This window comes from Phycodurus eques, chromosome 1, assembly GCF_024500275.1.
Source record: "Phycodurus eques isolate BA_2022a chromosome 1, UOR_Pequ_1.1, whole genome shotgun sequence".
In the NCBI taxonomy this organism is placed as follows: domain Eukaryota; kingdom Metazoa; phylum Chordata; class Actinopteri; order Syngnathiformes; family Syngnathidae; genus Phycodurus; species Phycodurus eques.
In genome coordinates this window covers 11,811,169-11,835,987 of record NC_084525.1, presented here as the reverse complement: position 1 = coordinate 11,835,987, position 24,819 = coordinate 11,811,169, and the positions used below count along the sequence as shown (strand labels likewise).

General features: G+C 42.9%; 1 protein-coding gene across 1 annotated transcript; it reads right to left on the bottom strand.

Moving 5' to 3' along the window:
• Positions 1-15: 15 nt before the first annotated feature.
• LOC133409821 (collagen alpha-1(II) chain-like) lies at positions 16-23,594 on the bottom strand. The gene is made up of 49 exons (XM_061690341.1): positions 23,498-23,594; positions 18,328-18,540; positions 17,487-17,730; positions 15,784-15,837; positions 15,489-15,581; positions 15,178-15,222; positions 14,202-14,255; positions 14,032-14,085; positions 13,831-13,884; positions 13,699-13,744; positions 13,560-13,613; positions 13,425-13,469; positions 13,298-13,351; positions 13,166-13,210; positions 12,971-13,024; positions 12,783-12,881; positions 12,658-12,702; positions 12,485-12,583; positions 12,354-12,407; positions 12,132-12,239; positions 11,939-11,992; positions 11,397-11,495; positions 11,229-11,282; positions 11,053-11,151; positions 10,923-10,976; positions 10,777-10,830; positions 7,108-7,161; positions 6,975-7,028; positions 6,807-6,851; positions 6,623-6,721; positions 6,417-6,524; positions 6,281-6,334; positions 5,518-5,571; positions 5,339-5,392; positions 5,022-5,129; positions 4,195-4,248; positions 3,946-4,107; positions 3,749-3,856; positions 3,563-3,670; positions 3,430-3,483; positions 3,251-3,358; positions 3,078-3,131; positions 2,897-3,004; positions 2,753-2,806; positions 2,573-2,680; positions 2,162-2,498; positions 1,873-2,063; positions 241-480; positions 16-162 (listed from the first exon to the last, which is right to left on the bottom strand). The coding sequence occupies exons 1-49, from the start codon at positions 23,592-23,594 to the stop codon at positions 16-18; spliced, it is 4,488 nt and encodes a 1,495-aa protein (XP_061546325.1).
• Between the last annotated feature and the right edge of the window lie 1,225 nt (positions 23,595-24,819).

The following is a 24,819-nucleotide window of genomic DNA, read 5'->3' as shown; positions in this document are numbered from 1 at the left end:
TCCCGGTCTTGTGTTTTATGAGAAACACACGGGTCCAATGTCAAGGCCGAACTCCTGATTGGCCTTTCCAATGTCCATGGGCGCCACGTCCGCAATGGGCAGTCTGATTGGGGTTTGAGTCCTGTATTCCAACACTGTCTTAGCCCAATTATCATTGGACGTCTGTGGAAAAAGTAGACAAATAACATGCAACTCTTTCTTATTTCTGATATTTTTTTCTTTCATTTGTTGAGGACTTACCACACAGCCATCTTCAATGATGGTGTATCGCAGGCGGTTATTGCCTTGTGCCCTCAGCTCCTGACCGTTGGCCCCTTTTAGGATCAGGGCTTTCTTCATGGTGCCCTTGCTGTCTTTATAAGCCAGGCTGTTCTTGCAGTGGTAGGTGAGGCTCTGGTGGGACTCTTTGGAGAGAAGCTGGAGTAGCTTCAACTGAACTGCCACCGTGTTTGGCTGCTCCTCGTTGTTTCCATAGTGGAACTGAAACGGTTTGACACATTTATGCTCATTTATTCCCAAGAATACTCACAAAGTACGAGTGATCTCATTTAAGTCACAGCAAGACACTCAAGTTATTAATGTGCTTCTTAGCTATATGTTTCCACGAAGCAATGGAAAATGATGGTGGCATGAGGAAAATGCCCAAAAATGTGTCATACTGAAGTTAACTGAATCCTACTGCTTGGTCTAAACAGGGCTCGACCAATTCATCATGACGTCACAAGTACTTCCGAGTGGCAAAAGGTGCAACAAACTCCAATGGCACCACTAGTAAACAAACCCTTCAACAAGGTGTGTCATAAAGGTTCCAGGATTGGTATAACAAATCTCTTTGTAGATGTACTGGTTGATCATCTGGCCCACATGGCAGGGAAAAACTCATAGTTTGTAGTTTGGATTTGAAATACATATCTTTTGAGACACAATTTCTGAAACTTTTCTGACACACCTCGCATGTTATTTAACCAAGGCACTGCGATTGAAAAAAAGAGGGCAAAATGGCTTGAATGAAGATTTTATCCTTCTTCTCTACCTCCGTAGTTTGAATGTGAGATGTGTCAGTCAAAAAGAAGATGCTACGTGAGCTAAACTGATTAGAAGGGAGAACCGGAGGCAGCCATAATTTACATTTCAACAGGTAAGTTGATTAAAAAATAGACATGCTAGAAATTCAGACATACTGTAGTTAAAATGATAATTGAGGGACTGGTTAATTAATTCAGGAGCAAATAAATGAAATGCCTTAAACTTGGTCATGGTCGATGTACTGCCATAATTTGTAAATGCCCCAGCCTACCTTTGAGTGGTTGATGACTGTTGCAGTTTGACTTACATCTGTTAGGCTATGGTAACGATCTATTTCACTGGTATCTAACTAAGAAGGCTATTAGCATAACTATGCTTTTAATGGAATATTAGTGCTTTTTTTAATGGTGATATTGGAAAGGCTATAATTTAGCCAGCAAGGAAATTCACCTAAACTCACTTTAAACTTCACACGCTTTCACACTGCTGCAACTTCAAACCTTGTTATGGAGGTTTGGTTTGTAGTCCGTGACTTTTGAAGTGGCTATTTCGCCATTGGGCAGTCTTGAACTATTTACAAAGTCCATTTATCTCATCCTCTTCCACACAAATTCACTGGATTAAATTAGATTTTCTTTTTAAGGAACTCCAGAAAATCAAACATTTCGGTATGGCGCAACCACAACCAGGTTTTTGTTTTGGTTTCAGTGTAAGTTAGCAATATTCACTTTTGTTCTGCTTCCCAAAAGTAGGAAGCCTATTGTTTACAGACATTATAAATTGCTCTGTAGTTTCCTTCCATGAAAGTAATATCAGTACACAACAACAATCACGTTATCTGCTTACTGTGGTTCCGCCATACATCTGGGCTCCGAACCAAATGGGTTTGTTGAGAGTGGGAGTGGATTTTGTCCACCAGGATTTGCGGGAAATATTGGCTGGATTAGCAGAGATGCAGGTTTCACCGCTATCCATGTTGCAGAAGACCTTGATGGCATCTTTGGTGCTTCCTTGGTTTGGATCAATCCAGTACTCACCTGGAGACAAAAAGAATGTAGGTTAATGTATTTTTTTAATTTATTATTATAATTTTTTTTTTAACACCTTTTCGGTATTATTGAAAATAAACTGTTACCACTTGTTTTCTGTGGATAGCATTGCTTGATGTCCTGACATGTTTTTGCAGGGTTCTCCTTTGTCCCATCTGGACTGAGAATGTTCTGCATACGCCTGCTGAGGGTCTTCAGAGTGGTATGTATGATGATTGGAGTCTTATTAGGAAGAGCCTCATCTTTATTAAACTCTGGAAGTGGAGGAGCGTCGGCCGCCACGTCATCCTTGAAAAACTCCACAGCTTCTGGCACACCGTCCTCATCAAAATCCATGGGAGCTGCAAAGTATTCTCTTACAGCTGCAGTGGGAGGTCCAGGTGGGCCTGGAGGACCTGGAGGTCCTGGTTCTCCTGCAGGGCCCTGGCAATAAAGGGCAAATAGCATGGAAACATTGGTCTACATGAAGACAGCTGAAAATTATACCAATGTGATACCTGAACTCCGATGTCCCCACTGGTTCCTCTGCTTCCAGGTGCACCCATTGCTCCTGGCTGGCCAATGTTCCCCTCCTTCCCAGGTGGACCCACCACGCCTGGAGAACCCTGTGCAGTTATAAGATAATGTAGTTCTATTGGGTTTTATTTTCTGTTCTGAGAATATTTTATGCACCTTACCCTTGGCCCAGCTGGTCCGACAATACCTGGAATACCTCCATCCCCTGTAGTACCCTGAAGGACAAAAAAAAAAAAAAAAACAGTGGTCTTTAATTTTTTTCCCTCTTCAGAGACACAAAGACACAAGCTATAACATCCACTTACAGCAATTCCAGGCAAACCGTGGAGACCAGTAAAACCTCTGTGACCTTTCTGACCCCTCTCTCCTTGTTCACCTTCTGGTCCTTTCTCCCCCTGTGGTCCTTGAGGGCCCTAAGAATATTTTATAAGCGATTCAAAATCCTGTTTAATGATAGAGAAAATGAGACTGTAGGGAGATTCTCACCACTTTGCCTCGTACTCCAGGTGCTCCATGGGGTCCAGGAGAGCCTTTGGCACCCTAAACCCAAATATGTCAGGAAATTAAATATATAAATATATATATATATATATATATATATATATATAAATAAAGTGCCATCAAGCTGGTGTCGCCATTCTTGCTTCTGTGAAACTCACGTTTTCACCTCTCTGTCCTGGATTACCCGTAGCTCCCACTGGACCCTCATTTCCTGGAGAACCTGGACCTCCAGCCAAACCCTCGGGACCAGCATTACCTCTATCGCCCTGTAAAGTCACACAGTGGTGATGAGCATACAACTGTGTAAGCTCTCAGGCCTCGTCACGTCTACACCTACCCTTGCTCCGAAGAGTCCGTCGGTCCCGGGAGGTCCTTCTTCACCGGCCACGCCCTGGTTGAACACATAACAAACATTAAAAACACACTCAACCAAATAACTTTCAGAATAGCCTGCTGTAAGACCCAACAACCTCAGGGCCCGCATCTCCTCTCGGCCCGGTGGCTCCCACTGGACCAACTCCACCAGGAGGACCTTTTCCCCCTGGAACTCCAGGAGCTCCTGGTTTTCCAGGAAGACCCTACATAAAAAAGTGGAAGATAAATTGTAATCATGTTTCACCTGCATGAAGTGGTTGAGCAAGGTGGTTCTTTCATACCGCAGCACCAGGCAGGCCTGGCATGGCTCCCTCTCCTCTCTCACCAGGATGACCCACAAGTCCCCGCTGTCCTGTGGTGCCGGGAGGTCCTAGAGGTCCAGTAGGACCCTCATGGATAAACACAAGACTAGTTAAGGACTGTGTGCAGTGTGTGCAGCAGGTAGGGTGTGTGTGTAATAAAAATATTTTCTACTCACTGGAGAACCATCCTCTCCAGAATCACCCTTCTCTCCAGGGGTGCCTGCTGGGCCTGGAGCACCAATCTCGCCTTGAAGTCCAGGGGCCCCATTTTCACCACGAATACCAGAGGGGCCCTGCTTTCCAGTTTGACCAACTGGCCCATCTGCTCCAACGGCACCCTAGCGCACAGGCAAGATTTACAGTTATAAAACCATTTGACCAATTAGAAAGTACCATCTTTCCAAATGTGATCCCAGTGGACTCACAAGAGAACCGGGCGGACCGACGCCTCCAGGTAAACCAGGAAAACCAGCAGAACCCTGTGAGAAGAGAACACCCCATTAATTCAACTTATGTCAACAGCGGGTGTGCCATTGCTTCCAGACAAAACCATGGTGGGGGTTGCTGAGGCCAACTCACCGCTGCACCCTGCGTTCCTCTGCCACCTTTCAGTCCAGTCAGACCGACCGGGCCCTGAAACATACATCTGCATTAATTCAAGTAAAATATTAGGAAAATTTTACTTTGTAATTACTTGTAGACAAAAACTTGGCTCTCTGAAGTACCAGCCAAGAAACCACAACCAAGTACATCTTTTGTTGGCTTCCTACTTCCAAAATTATTTCTGGTAACGAGCTGTGGTGACAATGTGGCTACATTTCCATATAAACCGCCCCCACTCTGAGTTTCTCCGCCCATGACTTGGCAGGTAGGCTGGACAAATATCTTTCCCTTTCAAGCTACAGCGGACTACAATGTCTGAAACACTGTCAAATCCAAAAAGAAAAAGAGCTACTTTGTGTTTTTTTGGATGCGCAGATTAGCGTCAGTTTACGATGTCAGTGGTGTCTTTAAAGGCTCTTGCATGCACTTGACAGATTGCTCTCATTTGTTTAAATGCCGGGCTCACAGCAAGTAGTCATCTCCTTGCGCTGCAACTCTAGTTTACAGTGACCGATTCACATGAGACAGGACTGCCCCCTCAAACAGGCTAATTTCCATGAGGTTAAAAATACAGGGTTATTAAGACACCTGGGAACTGTGAAGATGTGAAAAAAAGCATACTATGTCTGCTTCGATGTAATCCTGTTACCTGTACTCCCGGTGTGCCAGCCATTCCGGGTGGTCCGGGTGGTCCTGCCTCTCCCTTAAGGCCTGATTCCCCGGTCTCACCTTTCACGCCAGGCTGACCTTCAGCACCCTGAGGAAAAAAAGAAATAAATATGTGTAATTTGAATTGATTATTTGTCATACTGATTTGAACTGGTGACTTACAACAGCTCCAGGGAAACCTGCAGCACCAGTTGCACCAGGCTCACCGGCTGAACCCTGTTTATATCACACACTAAAACGTCAGAAGCTACAATGATCATTCATCATAAATTCTAATTACAAAAGTGCTTTACTCACAGGTACTCCTCTTGTACCTCGGCGTCCGTTGGGTCCTGGTGAGCCTGGTTCACCCTAAAAAGCACATACCGTACATACATAGCAAAGTGGGGTTTTGCATTACCATAATCAATTAAGTCAATAATGTTGAATGTCATTGTCGTGTTTTAATGGAAAACTTATACATCAGGAAGTCTTACCTTGGCACCATTAGCTCCAACGGCACCCGCAGGTCCAACTGGACCTGACACACCCTTTGATAGACAAATATGTGAGAGAATTGTATGAATATTTTTGTAATATATAGCAAAACATATCCATCCCACACATTCATCAGTCCCTCTCAATGTTTAAGCACTATACTGTCTACACTTTTTTCTCAAAGAGCTGCACGCTGAAAAAGTGAGGGATACAAGGACCACTTTGAAATTCTTTCACTTTAATTTTTTAAACACATTAAAACCAATTCATCAAGTAATTATATGTTTTAATTATTATAAAACTGTTTAAACCTGCATCATCACATATTTCTGTTCAAGGTGGTGATAAGGCCATAGTTTAGGATTTTGGGGTGGCACTGAACCCTGTTTCCCACTAGAATGGATCTGACTCCCAACTCCACAATCAGAATAAAAACGAGAACAATCTGTACTAAACTGACCACTTTAACTGGAAATGCTCTATATAGAGAGAATTTATTATTAGTCGTAGTAGTTGTTGTCAAGGGTGTCACACCCATGGGGGATGTGGGTGTCATCCCCCATACACAGACTTTTTCGACACCCACACTTTTCATAATGCCCCCCCATTTTTTTTTTTCCATTTTACGGGCCATGTCAAATGTTTATTTTTAGAACGTACCTTGGGCCACAAAAATGGACAGCCCTGTTTAGTGATATTTAAAAAACAATAACCAGGATAAATAATTCCTCTTTGAGAGAAGTTGTGGGACAAAAAACTCACCCGAGGTCCATCAACTCCAGCTTTGCCTTCTAGTCCTGCATCACCGACAGAGCCCTGTGGGACATAATCCTCATCTTGACTTTGTGTCAAAGATTGAAATGGCTTTAATCACGATGAGGTTGCAGGCGGCACTTACCACATCCCCCTTGGGGCCTGGGGATCCTGGAATGCCTCTTTCCCCGGGCATCCCTTGAAGTCCTGGACTTCCTGTTTCTCCAGCAGCTCCCTTTACACCAGATTTTCCCTAAAGTACACAAGTACTCCGATTAATAATTAATAATTAGCTACAGCTACAGTATAATTCCAACATGAAAACATTAGTGGCATTTTTGCCTCTGATACCTTGAATCCATCTGGGCCTGGACTACCTGGACTACCCTTAGGTCCCTGCAGTCCTTTGGGTCCGGTTTCACCTCTTGCACCTGGAGCACCTCTTTCTCCCTGTTGGAACAGTAATGTCCCATGATGTACAACGAATGGATACAAACTTGACACTGTAAAAGCAGAACAAGCGCTGCGGACTTACCCTTAGTCCTGAAGTTCCAGCAGAGCCTTCCTCCCCAGCAAGTCCCTGAATGCAACATTAAAAATACTTCATTCGTGGGTCTTTACTAAACATTTCTGTAGTACTTCATTTGATACAGTAAAAAAATTTTACACAGTAATATGTAATATTTCTGATTTATTTACATACCTCAGTTCCTGGTTTACCAAATTCACCGGGTGGGCCTGGCACTCCAGGCAAACCCTGAAACACACCCACACTTGTATAAACAAGCACAGTCCTGCGTAAGTTAAATATAATTTTTTTTGTAGCGGTTTATCACCTGGAAACCAATGGGTCCCTGTGGTCCCTGCTCTCCTCTCTTCCCTGCAGGACCCTGCAGGAGAGAACACGGGATGAAGAGGAGCAAAGCCGCAGAACATTTAGCAGATACATTTTGGAAATAATAAAAATAAATTATGTATATATAAGTTGTAGACTTGTAATTGACTCAAATGTATACAAAGTATTGTATACACACATAACGATCATTTCTTAAAATTAATATTCCATGTGACTTGCATAATTTACTTTTCTCAGTGCATGCAGAGGATATGGCCTCGATAGCAATGCAATATGTAATGTGCTTTGTGCATAAGATTGAGAGATGCTGAATGATTTAAATTTAACTGGATTCTGCTTATTTTAACCAAGTTTGATCTGCAAAACCTTTTGTTTTTAACTACATTTCAGTTTCACATTCTCTGCAAATTCCCACACACAATATTCCTGTTTATTCCCATTGAAGTTTTGAAAATTCGTGCATGAATTCCTGTATATGAGGGTTTCTATATTTTTTTGTGGCAGCAGGTGAGCTCTTGTACTCTAACATGTCTTTGTTAATGTAGCATTCAATTATATTATTCTTCCCACACCACACAAGGTTTTATCCCCCCCAAAAACAAATTTTATTTCAGGCTGCTACAAAGCTTAGAAATAATGTTTTCTTCATAAAATGTTGCTTTGTGACATGTGCCACCACAATATGTTTGAGAATTAAGGTCTTGGATAACCCATGCATTAACTTATTAGGCAGACTTCCATCCATTAATCCTTTGTCTGTACTGCTTTTCCTCACTAGGGTCACAGGCCTATCCCAGCTGACTTTGGGCAAGAGGCAGGGTACACCTTGACCTGGTTGCCAGCCAATCACAGGCCACATCTATAGTTAACAAACAACCATACACACTCACATTCACACCTAAAGACAATTTAGAGTCTTCAATTAACCTACCATGCATGTTTTTGGAATCTGGGAGGAAATCGGAATACCTAGAGGAAACCCACACATGGGGAGAACATGCAAACGCCAAACAGGAAGGATGGAACTCAGATTTGAACCCACAACCTCAGAACTGTGAGGTGGATGTGAAAACCCTCCACCCACCATGCTGCCATAGGCAGACTTGTACCTGTAAATGGTGCTCTTCAAACATTCACTAATCAGCAGGTGTGATATATTGCTGCCACCTTGAATAGTCTCTAAGCTATACTTCATGAACAATCTGTCCCTGATAAACCTGTCACTCTGTGACACTGACATGAATTTTGCTGTCCACTCAGCATGTAAAACAAGTTTGTTTTTTTTAATATATTTTGAACATTGGTTAAGTGATCTGTGTAATTTAAATGACTATTCAAGTTGCATCAGCCATGCAGCAAAAAGAGAAATTTTGAAATTAAGGTGAATAATTTTCTTTACTGTCAACCCTGTGACAGGCCCAGTTTAGTGGTACTTAAACTACATATATATCGTTTATGCGATCAAGTTACAGGATATCCATCCATCCATCCACTTTCTTCCGCTTATCCGAGGTCAGGTCGCGGGGGCAGTAGCTCTAGCAGGGACGCCCAGACTCCCCTCTCCCCAGCCACTTCATCCAGCTGTTCCGGGGGGGATCCCGAGGCAGTCCGAGGCCAGCTGGGAGACATGGTCTCTCCAGCATGTCCTGGGTCGACCCCGGGTTGTCCTCCCGGTGGGACGTACCCGGAACACCTCACCAGGGAGGCATCCGGGAGGTACTCGAATCAGATGCCCCAGCCACCTCATATGGCTCATCTCTACTCTGAGCTCCTCCTGGATCACCAAGCTTCTCACCCTATCTCTAAGGGAGAGCCCAGACACCCTGCGGAGGAAACTCATTTCGGCCCCTTGTATCCGGGATCTTGTTCTTTCGGTCACAACCCACAGCTCGTGACCATAGGTGAGGGTAGGAACATAGCTCGACCGTTAAATTGAGAGCTTCGCCTTTCGGCTTAGCTCCTTGTATACCACAATGGTCCAATACAAAGTCCACATCACTGTAGACGCTGCCCCGATCCGCCTGTCGATGTCCCATTCCATTCTTCCCTCACAAGACCCCAAGTTACTTGAACTCTTCCAGGATCTCATCCCCTACCTGGAAAGGTCACGCCACCCTTTTCCGACTGAGGACCATGGTCTCAAATTTGGAGGTGCTGATTTTCATCCCAGCTGCTTCAAACTCTGCTGCAAACCACTCGAGTGAGAGTTGGAGATCACAGCTTGATGAAGCCAGCAGAACAGCATCATCTGCAAAAAGCAGAGATGCAATACTGAGGCCACCAAACCGGACCCCTCTATGCCTCGACTTCCTAGAAATTCTGTCTATAAAACTTATGAACAGAATCGGTGACAAAGGGTAGCCTTGGCGGAGTCAACCCCTCACCGGAAACGAGTCCGACTTACTGCCGGCAATGCGGACCAAACTCTGACACTGGTCAGACAGGGACCGAACAGCCCATATCAGGGGTATCCCATACTCCCGAAGCACCCCCCACAGGACCCCCCGAGGGACATGGTCGAACACCTTCTCTAAGTCCACAAAACAAATGTAGACCGCTTGGGCGAAGTCCCATGCACCCTCGAGGACCCTGCCAAGGGTGTAGAGCTGGTCCAGGATGAAAATCACAAGGCTCCTCCTGAATCTAAGATTTGACTTCCTTCTCCACGGCCTCACCGAACTCCTCCCATGACAAGTTTTTTTTTCAGCGACCACCAAAGCTGCATTCCACTTGGCCAGCCGATACCCATCAGCTGCCTCTGGAGTCCCACAGGCCAAAAAGGCCCAATAGGACTCCTTCTTCAGCTTGACGGCATCCCTCACCTTTGGTGGATCGCCAAGGTCCCTGCCTTCGGCCACCACCCAGCTCACACTGCACCCGACCCCTATGGGCCCTCCCACAGGTGGTGAGCCCATGGGAAGGGGGACCCACGTTACCCTTTCGGGCTGTGCCCAGCCGGGCCCCATGGGTGCAGGCCCGGCCACCAGGCTCTCGCCTTCGAGCCCCATCTCCAGGCCTGCCTCCAGAGCGGGGCCCCGGTGACCTGCGTCCGAGCAAGGGAAACCTCAATCCATTAATATTTTTCATCATCGGGGTCTTTTAGACGTGCTTTGTCTGGTCCCTCACCTAGGACCTGTTTGCCATGGGTGACCTACCAGGGGCGTGAGGGCCCAGACAACTTAACTCCTAGGATCATTGGGACACACAAACCCTTCCACCACGATAAGGTGACGGCTTCCAGGAGGGGCAAATTGCTGGATACCTTTTGTTTTATTTTGAGATTGAGTGCTAATAAATGATTTTCAGCTAAATTCTGTGGCTTCATTCAAAAATGTCCCTCCATGATAGTCACTTCGTGACATGTCCTTTTTATTTTAACAGTTCTAAAAATGTCTGTTAGAAGCAATCAGCTTTGCTGGCAATCGTAATTTAATGCAGAGGATCCAATTCATTTTAGCAAACTCAAACATTTTAATTTTAATACACTTTAAAAAAATATATTATTTTACCTCAAGTGGCCACTAAAAATATAGAAACCCTCATATATTGTATGTACAGTATGTATTGAATATATCTCAAACATGCTTTGATCAAGGGAATGTGGTGAGAGAAGTCTGGTTTGGGTTCTAATGATGAATGAGCTACTTACCGCTGGGCCAGTAGGACCGGCAGCACCTTCCTCACCATCTTTTCCATGCACTCCCTGGACGATGTTTACAGTATTGTATCATCACGTCAGTTCTTTGCTGGATTGATAGTAAATGTACTTTGAATTTCTAATTGAAAACAACATACTCTTTGACCCTGTGAGCCAGTACTGCCAGCATCACCATTCTTCCCAGGATCACCCTAAAAGAGGAGTCAATATTGTTTATATAAGAAAATGAATTTTCATATTAAGCAAAATGAGTCAAGTCAAACTAACAGTGAGGCCTTTTGGTCCTGGCAGGCCCATGGGTCCAGCTAAACCTCGACCTCCTGTAGAACCAGCTGGGCCCGGTTTTCCATCGTCTCCTGCTGAGCCCTGCAGGAGACATCATGAAAAGCTCAAACATGAAGGATTGGCTGCGGAAAGACTTATGAAAAATAATTTTTACAAACCTGTGGTCCTGGCTTGCCTTCTTCTCCGTCGGCACCTATAATTCCAGACAGCCCCTGTGAGACAGGACATAGCATCAGGATTTAATTTATGAGGAGTGAAGATATGCGACAACAAATAGATGTGTTCCTACAGCTTTAATCGAAATTGCAGATCTAAAAAGGCCTTACCCGAGCACCAGTTAAACCGGGCTCTCCAGGTCGTCCTAGATCTCCTGTCAGCCCCTTTGTGCCTGCTGTGCCTGGCAGCCCTCTTTCGCCCTGCGCTCCCTGTGACAGCAGAACAGCGCATGTTGAAAATGTGTCAACAGGGACAAATATCAGAATGGCGATCGGGTTAGCGTGATAAGACAAGGCAAGTAAAGCAAGGTTTATTTGTATAGAACCGTTCTTTTGCTAGGCTATTCCATAGGACTTTACAGAGCCCCCAAAAAATATAATTAACACAAACAAGATTACATTAAAAGATAAAAACCAATATAAACGTCAACATACAAGCAGTATAAATAAAAGACAAACGGAAACACTAAAAAGTACAAAATAAAACCAAGATGGTGGAAGAATATTTTACATTTTTGAAAAAGTTTTCAGGCCATATTTATAGTTTGAGTATACAGTATCTCATATTTTCAGGAAGTTAGCTTCTTGTTCTGGAAAGACTCAGTTATCCTATGGGTCTGGAAGTCTGAATGGGAACTATCTAGCTAACTCACTTTTGCACCTGGAAAACCATCCGTGCCAGGGAAACCACGATTCCCAGGGACGCCCTAGAACAAATCCATAAAATAAGATTGTGTGACTATTTATGTCACAATACACAATGTCACAATATTTGCCATTGTGAATGACATTGGCAACCACTTAACTAACAGAGCATCCTTGTTATGGCATATCAGGTCAACTCACTGTCTCGCCTTGAGTTCCTGGGTCACCGACAGAGCCTGCATCACCTCGGGGTCCACGCTTCCCTTCATCTCCCATGGGGCCTATCAGACCTGGAGCACCATGGTCACCCTGACGACAAGTTGGGATCACACAAGTTTAACCTGCACTCCACTAAGCTATACAATATTCAAAGGTGAGCTATAAAAGAAGCATTTAAAATATTTTGGTGTTTTTTTCCCATACTCTTTCGCCTTTAAATCCAGCTTCTCCTTTAACTCCAGCCACACCGACATCACCCTGGAGAAAAGATTACTCTTTTCAAGTAAATGCGAAAAGGCACAGAGAAAGCGATGTCACTCTTTTTAGGATTTTACATCTTGGCCCTTTGGTCCTTGTGCTCCTGTGGTTCCCTGGGGTCCTGGGGGCCCAATCGGGCCCACAAGCCCGGATGGACCCAGGACACCTGCTAGGCCCTGGAAACAAGTCGGAGTCAATCACAAACTTAATTGATGCAATTATAAGAGAAGTTGGTAGTTGGCTGACGTACTGTTGCGCCTCTGGTTCCTGGCGCTCCATCAGGCCCCACAGCTCCCTGTTAGCAACCACCAATGTACTTAATAACAATATCAACTTTTCATTTCAGTCATTAAACAGAATACTGCTATTGCTCGCCTGTCGTCCAGTAGGCCCTAGTGGCCCAACATGACCAGCATCTCCTCTGGATCCCTGCTGACCCAGACTTCCTCTCACACCAATTGGTCCGACTTCACCCTGGAGTGATTCAAAGTGTCATATGAAAGGTCCTTAATTGTATTGGTTAACCTTGTTCATCTAATTCAAAGGGGAAACTACAACTGCACCTTCTGTCCTGGGGCACCTGGGAAGCCTGGTACACCGGAGATTCCAATAGGACCCTGTGGTTGAAAGATATAATCATCATTATTATGGGTCAAAGCTTAACACCAGCTTTGGAAAATGTTTGATACACTTGAACTTCATTCTGACAGCGTGATGACATGAAATGACAGAATTAAATAATTTTACTTCATCCTTACCAGGGGACCTGGTTTGCCAATATGTCCTGCTGCACCACGTTTTCCCTAAACCATAAACAGATCAAACATCTCAATCCTGCAACTTTTGTTTTCCACACTACAAATAAACAGATGAAAGATGATTTTTCCTACCACAGCACCAGATGGACCTGCTCTTCCTCTTTCTCCCATTAAGCCTGGTGGCCCCTGAAAGACAGTAATTTCACAATACCTATCCACAAATACTAATTGTTGAGTGCTTACTGTCGGTTTTGCCTACCACTGGGCCAGTAGCACCCATGGCACCAGGAGTTCCAGAACCACCCTGCAAAACACAAAGGCAAGGAGCGAATGAAGGTCAAAAACATTGGCCCTGATGTTGGTTTTGATTTTGTCATTAATATTAAAATCCTACCTTCACACCGACAGCACCGGCCTCACCTCTGGGACCAAAAATGCCCATCTTACCCTGTTGGAGAGTGACTTACAAATTCTTCACTCATATCCAAAAATTAAAGAAAACATAACAAGCAAATGTCAATATACCTTGTGACCTTTTTGACCAGGGACACCTGGAGTACCCGGTAACCCTCGTGCACCCTAATGAGGTGACATTGTTAAATATGAAATAAACTGAGCAGAACAATTAGCCAAATTGGAAGTGGATGTGGGAACTATTTGTTTACCACTGATCCTGTAAATCCCAGATCTCCCGGAGCGCCAGTAGGTCCAGGCTCCCCCTAAGCAAATTAGAATCAATAAACTTATAGTCAAGCTAACCATAATTTTAGTACCACAACCAATCTGAACAACAAAAGAAGATGATGAATAACAAGCTTATTGAATGAATTTATATATATATATTGCTGCTTTGTTGTTTCACTGACATCAGGACCACTTTTTCCTGGCAACCCTTCTGGCCCTCGAAGACCTGATTCACCCTATGGACAAACACAAGGAAACGGCAAAATTGTAGACACTTAGAGCATATCTGACTCAATTTTATAACTGCAGGCTTGGCGGAAAGGTCAGTATGGTAGCATGAAGGCATTTGTACCACATATCCTGGCTCTCCAGGCTCGCCTGGGAGTCCCTGGCCGCCGCTTGGTCCCTGAAAAAGAACACAGGTATTGTTAGCTTATTTTACCAGCCAAATAGCACTGTTTTTATACCACCACATGAAAAACTGGTCATTTGCACAAGTGTCAAACTTAAGTCTCAGAGGCCCGCCGTATCACTTTATGTGGTCCATTAAAGCAAATATAATGTGTCTACTTCATGTTTCTTCCTAAATAAATGTTTTCTTATTATTTTGGCAAAACATCTGTACAGAAATTTGCAATTTGAAACAGAGCTTTTTCCCCCACCAATTCCTTTAACATATATTAAACAGTAGTTGTGCCTTTCATTACTTGTACAAGACAGTTTTTCAAACCTTTTAATTTCTATTTTAATTTGTTGTTAAGAATACATAAGAGGCTGGCACGGTGTGGGAGTGGTTAGCATATCTGCCTCACAGTTCTGGGGACCGGGGTTCAAATCCAGGCCCCGCCTGTTTGGAGTTTGCATGTTCTCCTCGTGCCTGGGTGGGTTTTCTCCGGGCACTCCGGCTTCCTCCCACATCCCAAAAACATCCGTGGTAGGTTGATTGTGGACTCTAAATTGCCCGTAGGTGTGAATGTGAGTGTGAATGGTTGTTTGTTTCTATGTGCGCTGCGATTGGCTGGCGACCGGTTCAGGGTGACCTGCCTGAAGATAGCTGGGATAGGCTCCAGCAGCCCGTGATCCTAGTGAGGATAAGCGGTGAAGAGAATGGATGGATGGATGAAATATATATGATAATACTCTATGGGCAACAGTGTACGGTATATGTAATAATATCCTGAGGTGACTATAGACATTTACATATGTAGCATTTTAACAGTCAGGATGGCTCTTTGAGTGAAACCATAACTACGATGAGGCTCGTGATGAAAAAGAGTTGGATACCCCAGCTGTATGAATCTTTTCATGTGTGTGATGGCCAAACTTACTGGCGGTCCAGTTCCCCCAGGGGGTCCTCGGGGTCCTGGTTCACCCTTAAACAGTAACAATTCAATTACTGGTGGGCCGCAACATAAGATTCCTAACAATACACGAACACACTATATTACACTCACCCTTGATGCTGATACCATTCCGGTCAGGCCCGCTGACTTCTCATTGAAACCTGATGCCATTTGTGACACGAAATTGCCCTTAGGGTGACAAACAAATTGAGATTAATATCAGTTTTTTGCAATTTGAGGTTTTTTTGGTTTTTGGGTTGTCTGAAGTGAAATGCTGTATAAAGAATCAAGCTCACCCCAGGAAGGGAAGGGAAACCCGGGGGGCCAGGCTCGCCTGGATTCCCTGGTATGCCAGGCTCGCCATCAAAACCCGGGGCCCCTTGGAATCCCTGCAGATTGTATAGTGAAATATTAACATCAACACATTTGTAATCAGTTTTAAGAAAACAATAAACTGTACTGTTCTTCTTCTACTTCTTGTATTTGAACACTATTTAAAGACAGAAGCGAAGATTATTACTAACTTTCCCAAGTAATTGATGCTAAGGTCAAACTTCAAGGACCAAACCTGTCGCAATGGTTCGGACTTACCCTTCTTCCTTTAAAGCCTCTATGTCCAGTTCTCCCCTGAGCACCAGGAGGACCCTGAAACAAAAGAACGCCAGATACATTCATTGTTTAAATTCATAAGCACATGCTAACCTTGTTGGTACTTTTAAAAACTCACCGAGGGTCCTTGAGGTCCAGGGATACCCACCAGCTAAGCAAGAAAAAAAAATAAAAATCATATATATATAAAAATCATAGTTTAAAAAAGAAGAAAAGATAAGCCTTTCACTTGAAGACATCGCTATTTATAACTTACATGTGGAATATCACCTGGTTCACCCTTCTGTCCCTATATCAGAAAGAAATCAACATTGTCTTTAATACATAGGGAACTGATTTACAGTGGGTACGGAAAGTTTTCAGAGTGTCCATTTCATGTCCATTTCTTCTGATCATCCTTAAGATGGTTCTACACCTTCATTGGAGTCCAGCTGTGTTTGATTATACTGATTGGACTTGATTAGGAAAGCCACACCCCTGTCTATATAAGACCTTACAGCTCACAGTGCATGTCAGAGCAAATGAGAATCATAAGGTCAAAGGAACTGCCTGAAGAGCTCAGAGACAGAATTGTGGCAAGGCACAGATCTGGCCAAGGTTACAAAAAAAATTCTGCTGCACTTAAGGTTACTAAGAGCACAGTGGCCTCCATAATCCTTAAATGGAAGACGTTTGGGACGATCAGAACCCTTCCTAGAGCTGAACAACTCTGTGACTGTTCTTGAATGGCCCAGCGAGAGCCCTGACTTAAACACAATTGAGCATCTCTGGAAAGACTTGAAAATGGCTGCCCACCAATGTTCACCATCCAACCTGACAGAACTGGAGAGGCTCTGCAAGGAGGAATGGCAGACGATCCCCAAATCCAGGTGTGAAAAACATCATTCCCAACTTGCATCATTCCCCAAAAGACTCATGGCTGTATTAGCTCAAAAGGGTGCTTCTACTAAATACTGAGCAAAAGGTCTGAATACTTATGGCTGTGTGATATTTTCTTTTTTTTCCTTTTTAAATAAATCTGCAGAAATTTCAACAAGTGCTGTGTGTACATTAATGTGGAAAAAATGAACTTAAATGATTTTAGCAAATGGCTGCAATATAAAAAAGAGTGAAAATTTTAAGGGAGTCTGAATACTTTCCGTACCCACTGTAAATACTTAGATATTCACATTTCTAATGTTATTATCGAAGACAAATTTTGTATATTGTAATTATATCTATGATAAGGATACGGCTCTGGAAAAATTTAAAATACCCCCCCCCCCCCCCCCCCCCCCAAAAAAAAAAAAAAGACATTGGACTGGTTTGGTATTCTAACAATTTTTCGTTTTCTGCAGATAAATGCTCTAATAATAAACCATATTTGTTTTGGGAATGTTATCAATTTTAATTTGTTATGTTGTCACAAGAAACTGAGCCGTATGTCCGTATTCTAAACATTTTTATTTCCTTCCTATAATGCTTATTGTACGTGATGGTATTGAAAATAAAAATGATCGTGACTTACCCTATAACCCATGATTGCTTGAAGAGAAGGTGGTAAAACAGTAACAAACAAAAAAAGATGATTTAATTATAAAAGTGTATATGAAATCTGTTTTCAACCATAAATCAAATCTAGCTTTGTAGCTTGATGCTTTAACTTTATACAGCAGCGCATCCTTGTGGTTAAAGTGTCGAACTACATATTGATCTCTGTGGTCTCACCAATGTGCCTGGTGGCGCTGGCCAGGTTGTCACACACTGGGCAGCACTCGCCCTCCGGGGTCACCATCTTGTGGCAGTTGGGCACCACCTCGCACTGCACGTCGCTGCAGATGCTCACGCCGTTGTCGCACACGCACACGCGACACGGCACGGGCTTCCAGATGTCGTTATGAGCGTAGATCTCACCCTCCACCTCGCAGCTCGAGCCCTCCTCCGTGGGTGCTGCAGCAGGGTCGAGCACAGAAGGAGTCACGATGGACAATCAACAGGGCAGTGATTCCCCACCACAACAAATAACGTACAGTATCTTTGTTCATCTATCTATGTCAGCGATGTATTGTTGTGTTGAAGTGATTTGTGAGAAATGTAGTGCTTTTCGGCAATCTTGTGGCATCTTGGTACCAAGGAACTACGATAAAGTGAGTTTAGGAGCTTCATTTAGACAAAAGCTCTGCTTTGCCAACATCTTGTGGTATCTTGGTTCCAAGGAACTATGTTGAAGTGAGTTGAGGAGCATCATTGAGAAAAAAAAGTTGCCCTTTGCCACCGTCTTATAGCATCTTGGTGCAAAGGGACTATGTAGGGGTGCCTGATTTAGACAAACATAGTGCTTTCCCACCATCTTATGGTATCTATAGGCAATTAAAAACTTTTTGGGGGGGACATGGCTCAGTCCCTATCGTCCACCAATAGCAGGCTAAAACAGAATATACTTTTTGTGAAATTTTTGTTTGTTGGTGTGCCGTGATATTTTGGTTTAAAATAGGAGCTTTGGGTCAACAGTAAACACTGACATAGGGACACAGCTTACACACGAACCTGCAGAAGGGTTTGGCGTGGGAGTGGTCGTGGGGGTGATGCAAACCGGGCAGCACTCGCCCTCCGGGGTCACCGACTGGGCGCAGTCCCCGAGGTCATCGCAGACAACGGTCTCGCACATAGCGCTGCCGGACTCGCACACACAGATCCGGCAAGGTTCAGGGCTCCACATATCTTTGTTGGCGTACACTTGTCCATTGTCAACACACGTTTCTATGTGGAAGAAGTCAAATGTGCAGTTATATAATAATAACTGAATACTTTTGTTGCTGAGCAGCATGACAGCCTACTGGTTAGCATGTATACTTCACAGTTCTAGGGTTCAGGGTTAGCATGTTCTCCCGATGCCTGTTTAATTTTTCAACTGGTAGCCCGGCTACCTCCAAAATTCCATCAACATGTAGCTTTCAGGTTAATTGAAGATTAAATTACATTTAAAAACAATGAAGTCTGAATTTGTCTGTATGTGCCCTGTGATTGGCTGGCGATCAGCCCAGGTTACACTGCCTCTTGCTCATAGCTGGGATAGGATCCAGCTCATCCACAACCAGAGGTGGGCAGCAATGCGCTACATTTACTCCGTTTACTCAAGTAACATTTTCGATAAACTGTACTTGTCAGAGTACTTTAAATGCACTGTACTTTTTACTTTTACTTGAATATTTATGTGAGGAAGGATCGATACTTTTACTCCGTTACAATGATCGACATGCCGGTCACTACTTTTATTTATCCATACATGCGTGTGCACATCTATTTTTAGACTCCATCTTCGACTTCTACATAGGGCGGCCGTTGCGCCAATCAAACGGGATCACTAATGTCATTTGACTCAAATTCACCAATCAGACGACACAAGGCAGTCACGTGACCGCGCATATAGCCTTCACGAGTTAATCAAAATGACTAATTTTGGGGGGAAAAAACAGCCGCGTGAGTGTGTTTACAGACCAAAAAACCACAGGTTTGTCATGCAGCTCTTCAATTGTGACTGCCCAAACTTGTATATTTTAGCCCACTTCTAACTTGAGAAAACACTTTGCAGTAAGTTGCAGATGTTTCTATTGTTGTTTTGGCAGTGTATATGTCAAAATGTACACAATCACTAAGTCTGGTCAGCAAACAGCTTCTTCATTAAGTCATTTAAGTGAATAAATCAAATAATGTTTCTGTAGGGCCCAATGCATGTGTTGTTGTTTTTGGGCTCTTCAAAATTGAAATGGTGGCCACCCCACACACATATATATATATATATATATATATATATATATATATATATATATATATATATATATATATATTTTTTTTTTTTTTTTTTTTTTCTCGATGTTCATGCTCTGATTTTAAAAAAATAAAACAATCTAAAAAATTTCAGTTACTCACGAATTACTCTTTACTTGAGTAGTGTTTTCATTGAGTACTTTCTTCCTCTTACTCAAGTAAATATTTGTATGACTACTTTTTACTTTTACTTGAGTCCTATTATTCTAAAGTAACAGTACTCTTACTTGAGTACAATATTTGGCTACTCTACCCACCTCTGTCCACAACCCTAATGAAGACAAGCTATATACAAAATCTATGGCTGGGTGGACTTTTGTTGCCAACAGATTGGTGTTGCTCAGACACCAGTCGAGGGTAAAATAGTGCAAAGAAATTAAAAGTTGTAAAGATTATATAATGGGATATATAATTAGTATAAGGAAATATGGGAAATATAATTAGTATAAGGAATGTGTGTGAATTATTTGACATGTCACTCTCTGACAGAAGTTAAAGTTATTGCACCTGATGTCCCTTTCTTACCCAGGCCTCAAATGACCAGAGATGATAGAAATAAAAACAGTGATTATATACAGATAAAAGGGAAATACAGTGCAGAGTATGTTGCATTTTACTCAGGGGTGAAGCCAGGAATTATTCTGTGGGGTGGCCATGAAAAACCAATCCTCACTCAGGGTGTTGAATTTTGTGTCCCTTCAAAATTGATCGGCAACAAGGGGTCACTGATAGAAATTTGACCAGGCACGAGTGTGGTGGCCAGCAGGGTGGCTGCCCTTCCTTGTATGGTAGCCACGGCCACCCCAAGCTCCACTCCTGATTTTACTCGATTGTGCTAATTTGTTTGTCGCCACTCAACAGTTATTTTAAACCATATGCATTTAGAATTGCATGGTTGATATTAACACAACGTACCCTACCAGACATCATCCAATTTTCCATTCATGGTACATGAACTGCCAATGTCCCATAAAAGTAATTTAACAAAACTACCTAGCGGAACTTCAATAATTAGTTAAAATGAAATTGCAGTTACAATCTAATATTGCAGTTACAATTTATATACTGGTCAGCACATCTGCCTCACAGTTTTGAGGACTCGGGTTCAAATCTGGCCTCACCTGTGTGGAATTTGCATGTTCTCCCCTTGCCTGTGTGGGTTTTCTCCAGTTGCTCTGGTTTCCTCCCACATTCCAAAAACATGAATGGTAGGTTAATTGAAGACTCTAAATTTCCCATAGGTGTGAATCTGAGTGTGAATGCTTGTTTGCCCTGCGATTGGCTGGCGACCCGTTCAGGGTGTACCCCGCCTCTTGCCCGAAGAAAGCTGGGATAGGCTCCAGCACGCCCGCTCCCCTAGTGAGGATAAGCGGTACGGAAAATGGATAGATGGATATTTGTCCACCTATCTTTGCCAGTGACGTATAGTGACAGGCAAAACTATTAAATGCTCTTCCATTAGATGACAGAAGATACAATAAGCCCTTGAATCCACCTGTTGCCATTCATACAACAGAATAAATCATGGTTTACTTTGTGTATCTGAGCTTTATGTTCAATTAAACAGGTCCGGATTACCCACTGAGCATAAGTCAATTTGTGAGTACACTGATACAAGATCATCCTTTTTTTCAGTATTTATACTTTTTGTGACATTTGTGTTTGGTGGTGTGCAGTGAGATTTCTTTAAATGTCAAATGGGTGCTTTGGCTCAATAAAGGTTGGGCAATGCTGCACTAGAGAGTGTTTGTGATTTGGGGTGTGGGGTTTAAACTTAAAGAGGTTAAATAATTCATGGGTATCTATGTTTAAAGTAACAATTTTTAAAATTACTTGACTAAGACATTCTTATGTTAATACATACTGTTTTTTGAACTATTTACAGAGACTCGCAGAAAGAGTGTGCGATGGTGAATTTGAATGGGGGCTTTCCACTGTAGTGTATGATGGCATTTAGTGATTGAGTAGCAATTAAGGTGCGGTTCAACACATGTATCATCATGACAAGAATTCACCAAGTGACAATAATCAGTTTGACTAGACTATGATTTTGACAGCTCCTGGCTGCATGAAGAACCTGTGATATATAAAGAAATGTTTTCATGTGATTGTTGATGCAAACTTATTTTTGGTCAACGATTCCCTATTGGTGATAGATCTAAATCTAGAGCTCATTCGGGCCACTTTTGTCCAGAACGTGGCCACCTGCTGCAGGCTTTGTGAGCCTTTCCATCTGGGTTATAATTATGTGGTGAAGCCTTTCCCCTGCGCAAGACGCTCCTTCTCACCAACAGCAGTTATTTTAAGGCAAACCACAGTAAATGTTATATACGTTGGCTTTGGTCAGAAATGTGTGGTTTGCCTTTATTTGGGGTATGCCACGCCCGCAGGAGCCTCCTGCAACCCCCCGCTGCAGAACCAAGGATTTGTCTGGATATATAACATTTGGATTATCTTCCGTCTTGTTTGGAGGATCAAAACTGAAAGCCAGGTTGTGTGTTTCTGAAGAATTACACAAAATTGTCCCTCTTTTCAAGACAATCCTATGAAATGAAAAATATATTCAGACCAAATGTTGATGACTAAATGATGAAATGCTTGTTTCATTATTTTGAATGTCAGCACTACTTGAGGTGGTTGAAGCCCAAAAAAATGTTACACAACAGTTCAGTCTGAATATTGACAGCCCACTTAATGCAGAATTATGGAACAATTGGTGACACCTGCTCAAAACGCCTTCATACACCCTAGCAGCACAAAGCAGGCAATGAGTTAAATCGGTAATCCATCATATTGAAGATGTCTTTTCTAGTGGAGCATTCAGCATCCTTTCACTCAGGGTGTGTCCTGTGTGCCTCTGGGTCCAAGTCTGACCAAAATTAGTGGCCTGTTTTTGTCTGTCCCGTCCACGAGGCCACATCATTACAGGAGTGGAGCTCGGAACCCCTTCATTGGGTGCCGAACTCGCACTGAAATAGACCAGCTACCCCGCATGCTCATGTGAGCACATACTGCATTCAGTGCGGTCAGAGAAGGATGAATTTTCTTCCAGTTTGGCATCTTTTTTGATGAAGAAAAAGTGCCCAAGAAGGTTCAATCAACCTTTTTTATAGTTTGTCTAAAAGTATTTAAAATTTTATTTTATTTCGCGCATCATGCATGTAGCTTCATCATTAAGTCAAACTTCCAACCTGTAACTTGTGGGTGCCACTTGAGCAGGGATGACCTAGTGGATGGGAATTAGAGCTGCGACCATAGGACCTACATTTGATTCTCTTGATATGACGTCACAAATGACAACACTGTGATGCAGGCAGCCTCAAAGTAAAATCTTGCATGTGACAATGTAATCATAAATAAAAAATACTCTTAATCTTCTTTATCTGAACGACAGATGCTCTTTCAAACCTCGTCAGACTTTGGATAAGGAAATACAGGGAGAAAAAAAATATCCATCCATCAATTTGTGTTCATTAAGGTCGTGGGTCACCGAAAGGCACATACAGACAAACAGCTCATCACATCACATTCACATCTAGTGGATAATTGAGAGTTTTCAATTAACCTACAACCTTTGGAATGTGGGTGGAAGCCAGAATACCTAGAGAAAACCTACACAAGCACTGGGAGAACATACAAACTCAACACAGGAAGGCTGGAGCTGAGATTCAAACCTAGAACCTCTTAACTGTGAGGCAGACTCACTCCCGCACCATGCTACCAGGACAAAAAAACAAACATATTTTAAGTAATGATGAAAATGTGTTTGGTAAAATGTAACACCTCCATAAAAAACAGTGGGGCCAAGAGTCAAGAACATATTGGAAACATGCAAAAATGTATTACTATACAGGAGAACATGCGAGAGAGGAGAAGGGAAGCTACTCACCATTCTTGGGGTTTTCCTGGCAGGAGACAGTGATCACCTGAGTTAAGGAGATGGCGGCCAGGAGTACAGTAATCCTCATGTGCACGGAGGGACCCATTTCTGCACGGCAGGCATGCAAGGACCTCACGTACACACTTAAAAAAAGGGCCAACCCCGAGCTACAGCATTCAGCCCGAAAGTTCAGAATATCCCTGAGTGCACTGGACTCCCGGATGAAGTGAACTCCCTCCTCCTCCTCACTGCATCTTCATCCCGCCTCCTCCTCCCTCTTCATCATCGCTTCTCGTTCTGCTTGAGGGCCAACCTCCCTGGCAGACGCCAGTCGAGTCTTTGAACAACGCACATAATTAAAGACCTTCACCTAAATCCTCCGGGATCAACTGAGAATTTTGAAAGATGGGAAAGCAAAAAAGAAAATGTATTATGCATGACCTTTGACACTGATTTACAGTGATATTTCAAGATTCAACACATCAGCTTTTTATAAATTGTTTTCTTTGTCTGGTTGATGAACTTTTCTTGATTTTGATTTTGTTCTGCACACACACACGGTCATGATATAGTTGAGAAGATGTGTCCAAACCTTTGACTGGCATTATATATATTTACAGTGTGCAAGTTACATCATCACTTGGCGTATGATGATACCAAAATTAGAGCATCAAATGGGTCAGGACAGGAGAGGCATGGATGGAAAACAACATTAGGAAAACAAGATTAGCACACTTGTGGCGCGATGAACTTCGAGCCACTAACATTTGGAGCGTAAACAAAACTGCGGAGAAACCGTTAAAACAAAACAATTTCATCCAAAACTCATGCACATGAAATGTTGTATATAAAAATGAACGTTTCGTCATTGTCAGGAAGAAACCTCGTTTGTCCAAATATGGTCAAGTTCATATTTTTTCACAAATCGATACTAATCTTTAGTCCCCATGTGGTCTGTTATGTTTCCAAATTATTACCCAATACAAAATGTTGAAAATAGCTACAGAGCAAATCTGTCATCTCTCTTGGACACTTAAACTGTCTGAGAAGTGTCATATAATCCCCCTCTTCTTGATTCCGCGAGAGCCTCGCAGCATTATGTCGCCTTAAAATTGAAATTCAACGTTGCAGAAGGAAGCCAACCCCGAGCTACAGCCACAAAGGTAAAATTGCGAGCAGATTAATTTCTGTCTATTACACTTTATCGTCAGATCATTGTTTTTTTTATTGCATCACTCATGGCTCTTAGCCCTTTGCAATATCATTTAGGAAGATGAAGTAACCCCAGTCATTAGATATTGTTAAGGATTAAAGCTTTTTTTTCTAGTCAG